The sequence below is a fragment of the Melanotaenia boesemani genome, chromosome 23 (assembly GCF_017639745.1).
Source record: "Melanotaenia boesemani isolate fMelBoe1 chromosome 23, fMelBoe1.pri, whole genome shotgun sequence".
Taxonomy (NCBI): Eukaryota; Metazoa; Chordata; class Actinopteri; order Atheriniformes; family Melanotaeniidae; genus Melanotaenia; species Melanotaenia boesemani.
This window is the reverse complement of record NC_055704.1, coordinates 4,370,046-4,388,846: the sequence shown is the minus strand read 5'-3', so window position 1 is coordinate 4,388,846 and position 18,801 is coordinate 4,370,046. Positions and strand designations below refer to the sequence as shown.

Sequence of the window (18,801 nt, the reverse complement as noted above, 5' to 3'; positions counted from 1 at the left end):
GATGGCATCATCTTCATCCCATCTCTTCTCTGAGACCTGATCAGCCAGTAAAAGTCAGTCTGATGTTGATTCTTGTCACTTTTCAGCTCTTCCTCCCCTAATGTCCTCCTGGGTTTCTTTGACAAATCAGCCACAGTGTGCACATTAAAAATGGTCATTGTGTTGATATCCAGTTGCTAGCGTGATGCCGTAAAAGGACATCCTGCTAAAAAGTAATGCAGAGTCCCAGAAAATACAGTAGTGAAGGGGTTGGTTTCTCATCCTTAGGACGCTGAAGGGCAACCACATTATAAATGTCTTTGTAGCATCAAAATGAGTCAGAAACAAAGTTTTAGGGTCAGAAAGTTACATAGCGCTGCTTCAGTGATCTGACTTCAGTTGGTATGATGAGGGGGGTCAGTTCAGGTGGTCAGGATTTCTACACACATGTTGAAATGTACACATATGGACATTTTAAATAATCATGAGGCCACCTGACCGGCTGCAAAAAATTTCAGTTTTAGATCTGAAGACGGTAGAAGTTATCAGTTGAAGGTATGAGAAATAACCTTCCCACCACCTGGTGGCAGTAATGTGTCAGTCAGCTGTGTAACAAATTCCAATAAGAAGATTACATTTAACTAGCCTGTAGCTAAAGTTATGGAGAAATTTAAAATGAAATAATCAAATTTCTATCAGTTTACATACTTTGTGATGTAACTTCCTTTTATTTTCTTTATTAATGGATTAATGGATATTTGAATCTTCTTGCTGAATAACTGCAGACAGACTTCTACTTCTTGTTCTAATTTGTTTGTCCTGTAAAATGTTCAACAGATGGATAATTTCTTCATCTGTTTTTACAATCTCTTGAAGACACTGCACCATATATGCCACCATTGTTGTTCTAAAACAGGAAATAAAGCAAACCATCAAAGAAACTCCGCCCTGTGGATTTGCCACCCAATGCCAGCGCTACACCTGCAAATCCAGAAAAGAAACTGCAACCTGACGCTGTTACCCTACTCTCGAGTATATACACATATTTCTTCTGCACGCAGTCTGGACCTGATGCAGACGCTGTGCAAGTATAGCTCCAGCTTTACCATTATCTGTTAATGTGAGAGCCCATGGTCTTAGCGTTAGCTGCTAACGTAGGAGCTGGCAGTCTTAAGGCGGATTTATACTTGCATGGCATCTGCGTCACTGCCGTAGGCACTGCATAGCTCCACGGAGGCCCGACACGCACCTCTTCCAGACCTGACGTGCACCCCTTCTACGCAGTCAGTTATGCGGATGTACTCTCTTGTGATTGGTCAATTGTTGTCATTGCAACACAACACCAAAACGTACCACACTCACCAGTGCCAGCTACGCAGTAACCGTAACCATACTCAGATGCTGCGCGAGTATAAATCCACCTTTAGCATTAGCTGTTACATGATATGATTTTCTTTTATGTTCACGTTGTCATGGCATTGCTTTGCTTTTGTAACAGAAGACATTGAAACCCTCTGGGACCCCTTCAGTAACCCTCTGTGGAGCTGTGCTGCTGTTCTGTCTGTATGAAAGCTGTTGTACTAATGAAGCTGATTCTCACACTGCTCATCTTTGCAGAGCAACTCTGAAGGCTGGAACCTGGCGGTGGTGGCAGTTGCCATGGCAGCTGTTGTGGTTCTGGTGGTTCCCAGCTTCACCAGAGCCTGAGGACTAACAGGAAGTGACCTCACAGCAAACTGTGGGATTGTGGGATTGCCATCATCTATCCAGCGCTGCCCTCATCCATGTTGCTGTCCGGATGTCTGCTTGTCACAACACTTCGACGCTTTTGACCGAACGCCACAGACGTCAGTGAGTGCTGGAGGGAAAAGCAATATGACTGTCCACAAAGACTCTTGCTGTGGGTCGGCACCATGCAGCAGGTCAGATGATAGGTTCATTGATCCCTGCTGTGACTTCCATGCATTCACCATCATGATCCACATGGTTGTTCTTTGGTGGTATCTAACTGCTGTAACAACAAGCAGAATTAAAGTGACATTGTGATTTTTATCTGCGTGATGAAGGTTTTCATGATTGAAACAACAGCTTTATACAAAACATGAAAAGAATAATAGATTTTTGTCTTGAGGTATAACCAGGAAAATCTGAATATTTAGTTATAGTTTAATTTATTCTGAATGCTGAAGTGGAAAGCATCTAAGGACACATATTACAACCTCTCACATATCACGTAAAACATTATCAGTTTCTATCATGATTTTCAGCACTTAAGTTGACACAAAGTTTTGAGAAAATCCAAACAAATACTACACCAAAACATGCGGTTTGATCTACAGAAGTTTATTTTAACTTTAGGTTATCATTCATCACACAGTCTTTATGAAAAGCTGAAATTTTCTCATTGAAAATTAATGGGGTTTTACCTAAATGAATAAAAATGAAACTCAATTTGGATCTCTATAATTCAGCCATAATTTTATGTAGAAGCTTCATTTAAAGTTTAAACAGGTCATAAAAGATAAAACCTTTACTGTGTGAGACAGCATTTAATAACTCTGTCACCATAGCAACCAGTTAGACAGATGCTCCTTGTTTTCAGACTGCCCCCTTAAAACATGTAAAATGGCAGCCGTAATCTCACCGGGCAGTAGCTGTATTGGCATCCATAAAATTTCTTCAGAAATTTCCTAGTTATTGTTTTTTTTTTTCAACATTTTTTTTATTCATAATTTATTATTTCTGATCAGCAAACAGTTGTAGCTCTCTGTGTTAAGTGGTTTGTGTCCACTAGAGGACAGAAAGTTGACTCTGGAACAATGACAAAAATAAAAATGTATATGTTTTATCATTGTTTTTTTTTTTAGTGAAGAAACTTTTTTATGGCTTCTAAAACTATATAAAAAAGGAAGCTGTCTTTTAATGTGTCTGTCTTGCAAGAACTGAGGATGAAGGTGGTTCATTCCTAATTATTGGAGGATCTGTTTTAGCTCCGCCCACCCACAGTCCATCTGATTGCTTCTTGTGTTCACAGCCGCCCCTCAGAGGTGAAAAGTCTTCACATTCAGTATGAAACCATCAGTTTGTGTCTGTAAAAGAAAACCTGAACCGTACCTGTGGGTCATGATGGCAGGTGTTTGAGAATCACGTGACCAGCTTATTGACCACCCAGAGCCGCACCTACAACAATTTTATTTGTTTTATTTGTCAAGTGAACAGCTGATTGTTTGTTCTGAAAATGATCCTAATCAGGAAACCTGAACCAGCAGAACCCAAAGAGAGATGTCCAAACCGGATTCTCAGATAGCACGATGCCAGTCACTTTGTAAAGAGTCCAAACTCAGAAACGTAGCAGATGTTTTCAGGGTCTTACTTTAACAAAAAGTTCGTGCTCTGAAAGTCTTATTTGCCTTATTTTTCTTTCTGGATTAAAAGGATTTTTTGCACTTGCTGATAATGGAGGAAAAGGTACCAGATAAAACTGGATTTGTGTTGGACTGCTTCAGTCCTGCTTCCTGCTGTATGTAACCTCATCATGTCACAGCTAATGCTGCTTATTGACCAGCTTTGTTCTGTAGCATGAAAACAGCAGATTCACTCAGCTGACATCATTTTTTCCTTTTAGCTTTAAATGGCTGATGAAAAATACTTGACAGGAAACGGACGTTGCTTCAAATCTTAAATTATATTTTTGCACAGACAATTTATGAGAAAGACAGATTAATTTCTTGTTATTCAACAGGAAAATTCATACAACTGTTTTTGTTGAAAATATCTCGACAGTGGAAGTAAAAGTCGAATAAATGTGGTATCATTACAGTATTAATGCCAGATTTTTATTAATGCAAATGACACTTTATTTTAGTTATAAAAGAAGACAGTGAAAAATAGTTTTTAAAAATTAAATACAGGAGAGATTATAGAGGATATTTTCCAATGGAAATGGATCCTGATTTATGTATACATTTAAATAGAGACCAAACATCCACTAAGAATAGAACTAAATGTCCATATGACTGTGATCCTGATGTTCTGGGTGAAGAGAGATGAGATATTTAGTAAATATTAAAACAACAAAGACATTCCAACTAATTTACACTGAATGTGATGCTGGATTAAACTGTGATGGAATAACAGGACAAAAACAGCTGAATCAAGTCTTCTTTTTAACATTCATCAAGCAAAGTGATTATTAGCAGGTTATTGATTAGAATGTGGTTGTTTATGTGTCGCTGATAGATGCATGTCTCATTAAGACTTCAGTGTAATTCTTGCATGGCTGTAGTAACGTTAATAAGATCATTAATAACAAGCAGAAAGCTTTGATTAAAACTTTGACTGAAAAATGTCAATCCTGTAGTTTCCTGAGCTAAAATATCAATGTTTTTTACTGTTATTGGTGTATGGAATCCCAAACACGCCGAAAAAATGAGGGATTAAAAAAAAAAAATTAAAATTATATCAAGTCCTAATTTTAAGAAAAGTGTTTAAATTCAGAGAAAAATGAGTGAGTCAGTCTTATCTTAGATGTATCTGCTGATGGAGATGTGTATGATCTATGAACTAGTTTTTCTTTTTGTTGTTGTTTATCAGGTCTTCCAGGCTGTTTTTTCATGTTGTTTCTGTATTTTGGAGACTTCTGTGTGAATCTGTGATGTAGAATTTATACTGTAACTCCAGATCTTTGTCTAACAGGGAACATCAGTGCAGAAATCTAAATGTTTAGATGTGTTTAGCAACTTCTCTGCTTCCTACTGCTTTATCTGACCATCTTCCCAGAATTTGCATGCAGATATTTTACTCTGTACAAACTGTTTTTTTATGAATACCTGATGATGTTTGGACTTTTTGGGATCACTGTGCTTCATTTACAAGAAGTTATTTACCAGTCAGCTGATTTAACTGTCTGGTATTACTGGATTTATAGAAAAGTGACTGCAGCTGTATGAGATCCTCTTTAATCAAATAATTATAACCGTATTTTTAGTGAACAATCTGTTTAATCACAGTAGACCTGTTCTTTGTTTCATTGTGGTAAGCTCAAACCCCAACACTTTGTGGGAATATTCTGCACTAAACGATAAAACAAGTCTGTTTATAAACCTACAAAAATCAGATAAAAAAAAAGAAGATTTGAACCACATCTGGTGGATGAGTTCAGACAGCCAAACCCACCCAAGTGGCATCAAGGTTAAATGCGAGTCACAAGAAAACTGCAGATGAAGGTCATGTTTTCTGGGATGGGGGGGGGGGGATTATTTTTTAGTTATTTTTTTCTGTTTGATCTCTTTATAAAGTCCAAAAGTTCATTTAAAAACGAACAGATTACCCAGTTATTAGTCATTCTGTTTTTGTTGAGTCCTGACCGACGTTAGCTAGCTAGCTGTTATGTCAGTGTTATATGTCATTTCTAAAAGTGACAGATCTCTGATCTTAGTTTTTCGTTAGCTACTGCAGAATGATCATCTTTAAATGTGGTTTAAAGTTTCTGTGCATTATTCTTGATGTTCTCAGGTTTATTAGCACAAAAAGTGGAAGCAAAGGAACATATTAATAATAAATTTATATATGTTGTTGGTAAATAGAAAAACAATGTGATGTACAGGTGTGAAGCTATATCTGCTTGTTTATTTCTAACAGTGTTAGCTTAGCCTGGTACACAATGGAAGCAACAACAAACTGGTAGCACTGTAAATAAAAACAAACCTTTAAAAGAGAAAGCTGCCTGTGTTGTATGTTGTTGAAATGTGAAGAAAAATAAAACTGTAATCAGTATCATATTGGTCAAGTTAAATAGTGTAACTTAGCACAAACATCGAAACATAATATATGAAAAAGCATAAAAAATTAGGGCAAAAATAATGCATTAATGGCAGTAACTCATTGCGTAAATATTTTTATCTTAACTAAGGCATCCACGACATAACAAGCCCAATACATTTACTATTTGAACTCTATGGCATGCTTGACAGTATTTTTCTGCAGCTTTGTCCATACCAGGCCACCATACTTTTGTTCTCAGATGTTTTTTAGTTCCAACAATTCCTAAGTGTTCTCATGAGCTAGTTCATTTACAATGGGTGCACATGTTTTGCATTTGCTTTTCGCACCTCTGTTAACTCTGTCTGTTGCAGAGGCTTCTTCAACCTCTCTTGTGGTAAGTTATTTTGGAGTTGCAGTTATTGCAATGAATCTCACATACTCCTTTGATTCCTGTTTGTGTATCCCCGTTGGTATTGTATCTGACAGCAGTCTTGACAGTGAATCAGCAATGTTCAGTTTTCCAGCAATGTAAACTACTCTAAAGTTGTATGGTTGTAGTGTGAGAATCCACCTTTCTATCCTTGCACATGATTTCGAATGTAGAATGTAGTCTCCTTACGGGTTAAACGTCTTAATGGTTCAGAGAGCGTGGCAAACTGTGAAATGAACCTGCTACTGAAGCCAACCAGTCCCAGGAAGCTTCTCACCTCTGCAGTGTTCTTGGACTTTCTGAATTCTACTACAGCTCTCACTCTCCATCTCCGATGGCCCGATGCCTCTCTGTGTCAGGAGTATTCCCATGAATACAAGTTTGTCCATGTTGAACTGGTGCTTTTCTGGGTTTAGTGTCAGTCCACAGTCAGAAAGTCTTTTCATGACAGCATGGAGATGCTTGTCATGCATCTCCTGGTCCGGTATGTATGATCACATCATCCAATATGTTCTCAACTCCTTCAGTGCCTGCCAGTGCATTGGTGATCTCGTGTTGGTATTGCTCACTGGCAGACGAGACTCCAAATATCAGTCTTTTGTATCTGTAAACTCCAATGTGCACTGCAAATGTTCTGATTTTTCTGAACTCTGAGGTTAGCTCTGGCTGATGGTAGCCCCACTTCAGATCTAATTTGCTGAAGACTGCAGAGCCATTTAGTTCTTGGAGAATTTCATCCACTGAAATTGCCTCGTTCACTTTTCTCATGTCCAATCACATTCTGATATTTTTGTGACATTTTTTGGGGGTGTATCACTACAGGATTTACCCAAGGTGTAGGTCCCTCTACATGTTCAACAATGTCCATATCAATCAGTTCATTTATCTTTCTCCCAACTGCATCCCTTAAGCCTGCAGCACACGAGAGCTATCTACTGAGCTAAAAGTCATTTGAGACTGTTTTCTCAGCAGAGAGCTCGCCATGTGGGCCTTATTTTCGCCGAACTTTCTACCTCACGAGGCCTTGAGGTGAAAACCAAACACGTTTGATATTTTTTGCCCCGCGAGGCAAAAAACTCACCGTCTGCGTGCTATGAAAGTTGCGTTCTGAGGGCAGAAATTCAAGTGACCAATCAAGACGCGCCCTCGGCTCACATGATTCGCTCACATGGTTCCAAGATGGCGACCCACAGCGAAGTTGTCAATGACTACATTTTGGAAGATAAATTGGTCGAAATGTGGCCAGACTATCCCTGTTTATATGTCGTCACCTTGTCGGACTTTAAAAACAGGGATAAGCGCGAGCAGGCATTCAAGGAGATGGCAGCAAGATTGGACCAGACAGGTACGAACTGTGCAACGTCATGTGTACCAGCTAGGTTTTCCAACTGCCCCGTATTAGCCGGGAGCTTGAAACATCCTGTGTACGGTGTTATATTACTGTAATTTGACTTGCCGAACTACACATGCATATATACGAAAAATACATGCCAGTTGGCATTACAATTAACACTGACCATGGTATCAGTATCAATAATCCTATCCAGACCACTCATACTTGCTTGTGGAAATAGGCTATACTTGTATATAGACTGGTCTGTATTTCCTGTGATGATTGTAATTCTGCATAGATAGGATGGGTAAATTGACTGTTAAGTCTTGGATGGTATACAATTTACTTTTTAACCACAATTTCATTGTGGCTTGCAATTAAGATGTCCAGTGCATAATGTACTTTACCTGATGTAATTAATCCTGTTAGACATTCGAATATGAGATGTATTCATAACAAATACAGTGCATTTAAAAAAAAACCTATTTCTTTCAGTGGAGTGGGTGAAAATAAAAATGAGATTGCTGTGGAACAGCTATACCAAGGCCAGAAAACCTCAAACAAGTGGAAGTGCCAGGAAACACTTGACCAAACGTTCCAAATGGCTTTTGGAAAAACTGCAATTTCTGGCTACATCGCTGCTCGGCCAACAATAACAAACTTGGATATGGTGAGTATTTCCTCAATAATGTATTTATTAATCACAAAATTGCAACATATGTGTACATAAAAAATACAGTTGGAAAGATTCACAATAAGAAATGTACAGTGTCCGTCTAATCAGCTTTTGGACTTGTTGGAGGATTAAAGGCAACTGATTTTTGGCAACTAGAAACATAGGGGGCTCTTTGGAGACAAATGACATTAGATTCAGCCTACTGAATTCACACTACCTTAGTTTTGATTTCCTGTCTACTTTATACCATCACTGACTGACCGTGTCATGCTGCCACGGCACAGCTCCATAGTCAGAACTGAAATAGTCAGTTAGGAGCTGCTTTTGTAACTTTGCATCAGCTTTGGGGTTTCGATCAGTAGTTGGCTGCTGTCCTGTCAAGGGGGGGTCATTCCTCCATGCTCCAGCAGTCAAGGTATGGTTAGCAGTGTCTTCACTATCACAAATGCTGATGTAGGAAAGCTTGTTGTTTCCCACCATATAGTTATGCAGACAACAGGCAGCCAAAATGACTTGTTGCACTTTATCAGGCCTGAGATTGATTGTTGTCAAAAACACCCTGAACCTGTTGGAGAGAATGCCAAATGCATTCTCGACCACCCGTCTAGCCCTGGATAACCGATAATTAAAAATTTGTTTCGGTTGGTCCAGGTTTCTGTGTGGGTACGGTTTCATCAGTGTTAGTGACAGTGGGAATGCATCATTACTAACTATGTGGTAGTTAATTTTGCTGGTGGATATTCCATTTATCTCTTCAGCTGGTGGCAAATTCAGAGTTTTCACTCAGTGCTTTCTTTAATGCTGAGTTTGCAAATATGCCAGCATCTCCGGCACGGCCAGTTGCCCTCACGTCTACATATGTCAACTTGTAATTTTCATTTACAAGAGCTAAGAGTACAACACTGAAGAAATGTTTGTAGTTGAAGTACTCTGAACCACTGTTTTCTGGCTGTTGGATGGCAATGTGTTTGCCATCAATTGCTCCGACACAACAAGGATAGTTCCACCTCTCTTTGAATTCCTTGGCAATTTCCATCCATTCGCCTGTCGTTGTCGGGACCTGAAAAAAAGAGATATTTAATGTTTGCTTTTAATTTAATAATTTCAGCCATCACCATCTTGATAAAACTGGCAGTGAGGACACCATTGACGTGCTAGATGATGGCCAAAGTGAAGACCCCAATGATGCATCTTCTCTCTTTGAAAGTGAAGCTGATGAAGGAGAAAGCAGTACAAGCACATCTACCCCCAAATTCACAAAACAACCCATCATACGACCAAACAATCTGAAACGGCAACGAGATGCTGAAGAATATCAGTTGATAAAAGGGTTGGCTGAGTCAGTTACTCAGAGAAACAAGGCACAAAAAAATTGGAAGATGATACAGTTTGTACATTTGGTCGGTATGTCACACAAACATTGTCTGATTTTGATCCATACACTAGAAACATTCCATATTAATAATATTTTATTTCAGGCACAAATGGGAACACTTGGCCAAAATACACACCCCATCAGCCCAAGACCACCACCTATGTTTAACCACCAGCCACAACCATTTCATCCCCGACATGAGTGGGTCGGTCCCAAACAAGTACACAACCCTGTTTACCAAAATCATGTCTCAGGTGACAACGACCAAGTGTATAAAACACTGTGATATTTTCATTGCAAATATTGTGTATACATACAAAGTTTATATTTTTTACTTTGGGTTTGTGTGTGTGTGTGTGTGTCAGTGCCACTTCACAGCCTCCACACCAGTGAGTGTCAGTGTGTGAGTCAGTGTGCATGTATTATTTTCCTCACCTCAGCTTTTATGTTTGTCTTTTGATTTTGTCAACCTCCCAACACAGAGTGACACAGTTGAGACCTCTAAAGAAATTAAGACTAGGTCCATGTTATTGTTTACAATTCTGTTCATTGTTTGAAATGAATGTTTACAAACATTTTTCTTTCATTCACAGATGGTCTAATGTGTGATTCTACTGTTCTATTTTTTAGAACATATTAAACTAATAGAGCATTTATTTTTGTAAACTGCATTATTTAATAACTTGTTGCATCTGTAGTGCATAATGTTGTGTTTGAATAAAATGCAATTCATTACCTACATATACTGCTCCCTCACTGTGCTGTACAACGCCTGGCATGTCTCATCAACAATATTTGAGACTGTCCTTTCTCCAGTTCTGAATTGAAAGGCCAGACTTCGAAATGTTTCACCTTAAAATATAGAAACATTAAAATCTTATGAGCTTTACAAAGACACAGGATCAAAATCTTAACCATAAATTACAACGAATCAAGATCATCTTTTACAATATAAACCACAATTGTCATACCAAGGGAGGCAAGCATAATATAGTTGGGATGGCCTTGCTTTTTCTAACAAAATTGACATAATTCTTTTTGGTAGAGCTTGCTACATATAAACATGGTAAATTAGGGCCAGCCACAGTCATCCTGCATGCAATGTAATTTACATTGTAAAAACCATACCTGTAGCCAGGAATCTGAGCGTGATGGCAAGCCTCTCTCCGGGACTGATACTCTGTCGCATCGTGGTATCAACTTTGCGGATCAATGGACCCACCATTTCCAACACCCTCTCGAAGGATTCTCTGTCCAGGCGGTGGTATTGCCGGAAGGATTCTGGGTCTTCGAGTCGCATCTCTTGGAGAAGATTAGCATAAACTCCTTGCCCTGTCCTCTTTTGCAGCCATGACCTCACCCATGTTCTCCTAACTTTAGAACGCCGGCGACGTGGCGCCTCATCAACAGAAGGAGTAGCAATATTTCCTCCATATCCACCTCTGTCTCCGTTTCATTCATTTCTGACAAGAGGGGGCTACCATCTTGGAATCATGTGAGCAGAGGGCGCGTCTTGATTGGTCACTTGAATTTCTGCCCTCAGCACGTAACTTTTGTAGCACGCACACGGTGACTTTTTTGCCTCGTGAGGCAAAAAGTATCAAACGTGTTTGGTTTTCACCTCAAGGCCTCGCGAGGTAGAAAGTTCAGCGAAAATAAGGCGCACAGGGCGAGCTCTCTGCTGAGAAAACAGTCTCAAATGACTTTTAGCTCAGTAGATAGCTCTCGTGTGCGGCAGGCTTTAAAATCTCTGACAGCAGCTACATTTTCAGCACCCCTAACTTTACAGCAGTCTTTTTCCCAAGGAGTGGTTCCCCATCACCTTTTATCACAATAAACTCTGCCTCCTCAGTCTTATCACCGATGTTGATTTCACATGTGAATGCACCTTTAACAGATAGTGACTGTGTTGAGGAATATGCATACAAATTCCTCTGCTCTTTGGGTACATATGAATGACACATTACCTTATTAACTTTTAGCTTTTCCCATACATTTTCTCCCATCACATTACCTGTAGCACCAGAATTAATTAACATGTTCAACTCAACTCCCCCCACAGAAAATGTAAATTTCTCAGGAACATTATCATTTACCCAGAATGCATAATCATCTTGTTCAACCACATTTACATATTGCTTCTTATGTCCTTCTGTACAACACGTTTTTGAAAAATGGTTCTTACCATTGCACTTGTGACATGTTTGTCCTCGTGCTGGGCATTTGGGATCTTTACCCATGTGATTAGTATAGCCACACCTGTAGCACTGTCTGTCCATTTTGTTAATTTCTTTCATTTTATTTTTGGTTTCAAGTGTTTTCCTTATTTGTCATTGAAATCCGATTGACCATGTATCCAATCCTTTCTGTCTTCACCTCGGTCATGCTCATCGCTGCCAACTGCTCCTCCACTCGTTCACATTGTGAAGCCACCTCCAATGCACGAGCCAACGTAAAACCTGAACCGTCCTCTAGTAGCTTTCTCCATATGTATTCAGAAATGCCTTTACTCAGGATAGCATCCCTTATTTGGTTGTCTCTATCTCCTTGGAAGTCACAGTCTCTAGCAGCTTGTCTTAAATGTGTGTAAAATTGTTGCACCTTGTTGCACCTTGTCACCTTGCTTTTGAGACAACCTGTGGAAAGTTTGGCGTACATATGTTGCATTTACCTGGGGAAAAATATGGGTTGAGCACAGCCACCACTGCTGCATAACCCTTCATCTCACCCGTCTGCGGTAATGTAGAGAAAATGTCCTGCACGGCCTGTCCGGCTAAGTTCAGTAGAAGGGCACGTATCTGCTGCTTGACTGCATCTGTGTCAAAATTAGTCCTTTCCTGTCAGCGTACAAGTTAAAAGATGTTAATCACTGTGTCCATCTTGGTCCGAGTGTAGCTGAATATGTGTAGCAAGCAGATGGCTGTGTGCTTGATTTTTCCATGCTAGCTCAAACTTTTTGCTAGCTTGCCGTGGTGCCGTTGGTTGTCCTGTTTGTCGAAGCATGGTCCTTGTCACCATTGTTGTGTGCCGACCTTATTACCTAATTAGGTTGGGCACTCTGAATTAAAGGATCCAAAGCATTGTCTTTTGTTGCTTTACTGAACAGACAACTTAACCACACGCAGCCCTCACAACCTTATCTTTTTTTTTCGTCTCTCCATCATCACGTAGGCACGTAACACCAGATATCAGCACATGATACACAAACACTTTTGTGTATACCAACACATATTTATCTCAAAGTATTGTTTTTGGCAGGACCTTCTAAAACACTGTAGTTGACAGGTGGTAAACAGGATTTATACTTCAACTCTGCAGGGGCAGGTCTAGAAAAGTTTTGAAGGGGGGCCAGACCCGAGCACTGGCCTGTAAAATGGGGCACAAATGAAACATTTGTGTTTTTAGCCAGATCATCAGTTTTTTTTTTTTTTGTTTTTTTTTTAATCAGTTTCTTCACCAATATTAACTGTTTAATGTCATTTGTCAACATCTGGTGGTTTTATGATGGATATTATCACCATGTGATAATGTGTAGATGGTTGGAATTCTGCATTATGATCTAGAACATGGTAGAGATGATGCAGAACAACATATAGAAGTACATTACATGCTGCATTTACTGACCCTTGGACATCTGATGTTTACCCAAGGGAAGCTCAGTTAACACTAAATATTTGTAAGCATTAGCTTGCAGGGAAAACTGGCTAATTTCAGCTAACGGTGTCTAATCAATTAATTTCTAAGCTGTAATTAATGAGATTAAAAATTTTAATGATTTGGCATTTAATCATTTAATTATTGTTGTTCAGATCAAAGGTTTCTGGCCTGCTGGTGTAATTGTAACTTTGTGTAACTGAAGTTAAATCTGTTTGCACACCAGTTTTAAAATCGCTGCATTGGCTCCCCGTGCACTTCAGGATTGATTTTAAGGTTCTTTTAGTAGTTTATAAATGTCTTAATGGTCTTGAGCCTTCTTATTTATCCGACTTACTTTTAAATGATGAACCCTCGCGGACCCTGAGGTCCTCTGGTACTGGTATGGATGGATCCACATGACACTGATATTGTTTCCTTACAGCAGCATCAGGCCGGATGCTTATCACTTTTAGTATTTTTAATAACATTCAGTTCGAGACAGAAATAAGAGAATCATGTTTGTATAGAATGGGGAGGGAAGGCTACTTGGTGTGTGTGTGTGTGTGTGTGTGTGTGTGTGTGTGTGTGTGTGTGTGTGTGTGTGTGTGTGTGTGTGTGCGTGCAGCTGTGTGAAATATTTTGGTGAGTGTTTCTATTGTTATGTATACCTACTTTGTTTTGTTTTATATACATAAATGTAAAGCACTTTGTGTTGCATGTGGCATGAAAGGTGCTTTATAAATAAAGTTTGATTTGATTTTATTTGATTTAATTAATATGACTAAAATAAGAATTAACTGTAAAGCCAGTGATGCTAACTGTTGTTAGCATAATCACTGTTGTTGTAAGGTTTAATTTTATCAGGAGACTGATTTCATCACGGCATTAGCTGTAGCTACAAAAGTCAAATTCAGTGTTTTACTACCAATCTGCATGTGATCTCCTGTACTTTATTCAATATTGTTTTCATTTTCTCATGAAAACTAAAAATCAAGAAGAATTACAAGTCCAGTTTAAAATATTTTAGAAAAATTAAAGTGGACAATCTGCTTGTTTCTGTCAGAAATGTTTTACACGTTAATAAACTTGGCCAGAGTTTTAAATAATGTTCACTCTGAGCCCAAAGTTTCAGACTGATCTGACTAGGTTTCTTGAGTTTTTTAGCCTACCTAGATCCCGAGAGAGGAATGAACCGGTCCAGGACTTTCTGCAGTCCTGGACCTGTGTACTGTCCAGGTTGTACCCTGCCTCTCACCTGTTAAATGCTGGGATAGGCTCAAGCTTACCCGCGACCCTTAATGGGCCAAGAGAATGGACCAGAGAATGAATGAATATATGTGTATATGTGTATATATATATATATCTATATATCTATATATATATCTATATATCTATATATATATATATATATATATATATATATATATATTATTTTGATCTTTTTCTGATCTCAGGTTGTAAATCTACCCAGAACCAGTTTCTATAGGATCTGAGTCAGAATCAGAATTTGTTTGGGTCAGAACCAGCGGCTACTGAACCGGGTCGGTCACAGAAACGTCTCTGTGTCAGAGAGAAGATATTTGAATTGCAGATTTGGATCAAGTGATGCAGCGGGCGGGATTGGATTGGACTGGTACTGAGCCTGGAGTGGTACCGAGCCTGGACGTGCTTTGCATCTGATGAATCCGGACCGGAGGAGGATGCTTTATTCATCTGTCCGCGCTGGTGAGGAAGACTGCGGGTAGAGGAGGAAGAGGATTGTCTCTCCGCCTCCTCCGTCCCGCGCAGGGAGCGCGCCGCGCGGCTGTGGAGAGGCGTGACGCGCCCGAACCGCATCTCCAGGATGGCAGGTAGGACCGATGTCTGACAGGGTTGAAGGTTTGCTGAGGTGATGATGGCACGGAGTGGCTTGGCTCGGCTCGGCTCGGTTGAGATGTGATTAGGGCGGTGACAGTGAGGCCGCAGCTCACGGCTCCAGCTGCGGCTGGCAGAGGAGGGAGGAGGCTTCGCGTCTCCACCGGATCTCTTCGTCCTAATCTTCACAACCTGTGCCGCACGGGACCGGGCCGGACCGGACTTGACCGGTTCATGCACGGCTGTAAACAGGAATCACGGCTGCGAAGTGGCGAGTAGCCGCCGGTGTCTGCGGCGTATGTTCGGCTGTTAGCGCGTTATGAGGTCAGTGAGAGGAGGCCGAACCGGGCTGAGCCGGGCCGGTAGAGGTGCGAGCGGTCTAGGAACAGACCCGAACATGGTTTCGAGCGGAGCGCGGTGACGTTTCAGAAAAGAAACTGATTATGAAACGATGTCAGACAGCTGCCGGTGATCAATACCCGATCAGTGATCAAACAGCACTGCCACCCTACAGCTGCTGTCATTTATGGTCATTAATTGATCAGTTTGTAACATTTTTCAGTTTTTTTTTTCTGAAATTAGTTGATTGAGAAATTTTCTGATCTGATCAGCTGATCAATCACTTAAACCTTCAGATAATGTAATGATCAGTTTATCAGATGAAAAATGTCTGATTGGAAAACATTTTCATCTTCATGCAGACAGAACCATAAGTTACTTCTGAAAGTCTGCGGGGGCCCTCAGTGGTTGTCTCAGATCCTGGACCCTCCTGGTCTTCCACCTCCAGGATTTGTGGGGTTTTGTTTGACAATCTAGTAAACTTCAGCTGGTCCAGTAGAGCTTCATTTAAACACGTCATTGGTTCTAGTTTCAGGAGACTGGAGCAGTCGGTGGTGGAGACCTCCATTCACATTGTTGTAAACTTCACTGTTGTTCAGAGTCAGTTCTAGTTCTGGTTCGGTTTAGGCAGGGAGCCTCAGGTCTTACCGTTCTGGTTGGATAAAGGACGTCCTTGTTGGTTGGAGGATGTCCTGATTGTATGGAGGACGTCCTGGTTGTAGGGAGGATGTATTGGTTGGATGGAGGATGTCCTTGTTGGATGGAGGACGTCCTGGTTGGATGAAGGACATCCTGGTTGGATAGAAGACATTCTGATTGAATGGAGGATGTCCTGGTTGGATGGAGGATGTCCTGGTTGAATGAAGGACGTCCTGGTTGTAGGGAGGATGTATTGGTTGGATGGAGGATGTCCTTGTTGGATGGAGGACATTCTGGTTGGATGGAGGATATACTGGTTGGATGGAGAGCTTTCTGGTTGGATGAAGGACGTCCTGGTTGGATGAAGGATGTCCTGGTTGGATAGTGGACATTCTGGTTGGACGGAGGACATTCTGGTTGGATAAAGGACGTCCTGTTTGGATGGAGGATGTCCTGGTTGGATGTAGGACGTTCTGGTTGGATAAAGGACGTCCTGGTTGGATGGAGGACGTCCTGGTTGGATGTAGGACGTTCTGGTTGGATAAAGGACGTCCTGGTTGGATGGAGGACGTACCGGTTGGATGCGTTACGTTCTGGTTGAATGAAGGATGTCCTGGTTGGATGGAGGACGTCCTAGTTGGATGAAGGACGTCCTGGTTGTAGGGAGGATGTATTGGTTGGATAAAGGACGTCCTGTTTGGATGGAGGATGTCCTGGTTGGATGGAGGATGTTCTGGTTGGATGGAGGATGTTCTGGTTGGATGGAGGATGTCCTGGTTGGATGGAGGACGTCCTGGTTGGATGGAGGACGTACCGGTTGGATGGGTTACGTTCTGGTTGAATGGAGGATGTCCTGGTTGGATGGAGGACGTCCTGGTTGGATGGAGGATGTCCTGGTTGGATAGAGGACATTCTGGTTGGATGGAGGATGTTCTGGTTGGATGGAAGATGTCCTGGTTGAATGGAGGATAGGGCTGGGCGATTAATCGAATTTTTCATCACAATACGATCTGGGTTTTCAACAATCATAAAAATGAAAGGATTATTTATGTCATTCACAGTTTCCTCTTGTGCTGTTTTCAGTTGCAAATTGAGCGCTGCTGGCATTGCAGCGCTCTGGTGCAGACTCCTCCCACAGCTCCGACCGCTTAATGGACTCCACACATGGGAGGTGACCAACGACAGTGACAGGCAAAACTCATCGCAACCTTCGTGAAACCGAACACATGGGAGCGGCAGCGACGTCAGCAGTGCCGTGCATCGCGCTCTAAGATCGCTTTTCTCCAAGAAATTTGATTGGTTATGATATTGGTGGGGATTTTGACATTTTCAAACCGGTCCCTGACGTGACAAAGTATGACGGATAGAGAATCAGAAGATTTTGCACGAATTGATAGAAATCTTGCTGTTTACTGTAAAAAAAGAAAGACAACCCTGGGTTCATCCGAGTTTACAAAATAGGAAACAGCATCATGAAAATCATCATTTAATGGACCTCAAGGCTGATCCAGATAAATCCAGAACCTACGTTTGGACTAATTCACTCTGGTGCTCCGCAGCTGTCTTTCATTAAGCTAAAATAATCTATTCTTCCATGTTCAAAGTGTTTGCAGACGGCGCTGTCTAGCCTGCTCTCATTGGTCAGTTCATGAAGCCCCTCCCTGGTTGGTTGTAGTGCCAGGCGACAGCATCAAAAATGTAAAATTTTTATATTTTTTTGTGTCGCGTCGCAAGCCCTACATGAACGAGCGCAACATTTGACATGCACGAATGTTTCTTGGCTGGAGGAGGACAGCGATTTTCACCTCATCATGCAGGTTCCATAGGAAATGAATAAAGAAGGAGTGACGCCACCTCCCGTGGACGTCCTGGTTGGATGGAAGACCTCCTTGTTGGATAGAGGACGTTCTGGTGGGATGAAGGATGAAAGCTAGACTAGACGAGACTAAAATCCCCATTAATAAACAACTGGGATTAAAACAGAATGCATGTTCGTGGACTAATGAAGACGAGACGAAAATATAGTTCACTAAATAAAAACTGGACTAAAATCTATGGACATTTTAGTTCACAAAAAAAGACGGGACGAAAATTATATTATTATATGATATGATTTTGTCAAATCCTCTCTCCTCTGTCCTTCCGCCACGCACACACTGACACACCACCTCAGTGTTGCCAACTTAGTGACTTTGTCGCTATATTTATCGAGTTTTCAGACCCCTCTAGCGACTTTTTTTTCACAAAAGCGACTAGTGACAAATCTAACAAGTTTTTCTGGTAGGAGACTTTGGAGACTGATGTGAATAAACAGTTTACTCTTTTCAGTGTGGATTCAGTGCTGCACAGACCCCTCCCCCGTCTAAAAGCACCCAGAAGAGGCTTGGTCCTAGCAGCAGCACACAGCTTTCAGCTGCAGCCACTTGTTGATATTGTGTGTGGCTGGCTAACTTACATTAGCTTCTTAGCATCCAGCGACCATGGCCAGTTGTTGATAGAATTGTGTGTGAAGTTGAATCTATGCTAACTTAGATACGTTATACTGGTCGGGCAACTTTGTTTTCAGTTGGATTGCAAGTTTAATTAAAGCAGACAAAAGTATGAGCTAATCTAGGAGCTGCAAGTGAACTATAGTGCACTTAAAACACCTGGACAGCTACACATGCATGCAAACTAAAAATTAAAATGTACTAAAACAAATCGTCTAGATAAAATACACCACACTTAATTCAAAACAACTTTAACCTACATTGTCATACATGAAATAGCCTAAATGT

The 18,801-nt window shown here is 40.8% G+C and overlaps 2 protein-coding genes across 4 annotated transcripts in view; both read left to right on the top strand.

The window, feature by feature from the left end:
- The window catches only part of LOC121635037 (coiled-coil domain-containing protein 136-like), a 28,071-nt gene extending 24,045 nt beyond the window's left edge, over window positions 1-4,026 (top strand). For 2 of the 3 annotated variants that reach the window (XM_041978061.1, XM_041978059.1), the window contains exon 9: window positions 1,597-1,681. Coding sequence is in view for 1 of the 3 variants with exons in the window: in XM_041978060.1 (XP_041833994.1) it covers window positions 1,597-1,686 (90 nt within the window). In the remaining 2 variants the exon portion in view is untranslated. Of the gene's footprint in view, window positions 1-1,596 lie in introns of all 3 variants that reach the window. The other variant, XM_041978060.1, reaches the window with a different exon arrangement.
- A 10,953-nt stretch (window positions 4,027-14,979) lies between these two features.
- The window catches only part of si:dkeyp-27e10.3 (UPF0606 protein KIAA1549), a 48,035-nt gene continuing 44,213 nt past the window's right edge, over window positions 14,980-18,801 (top strand). Inside the window, exon 1 of the mRNA XM_041977056.1 lies at window positions 14,980-15,042. The gene's annotated coding sequence lies outside the window, so the exon portion shown is untranslated. The remainder of the gene's footprint in view (window positions 15,043-18,801) is intronic.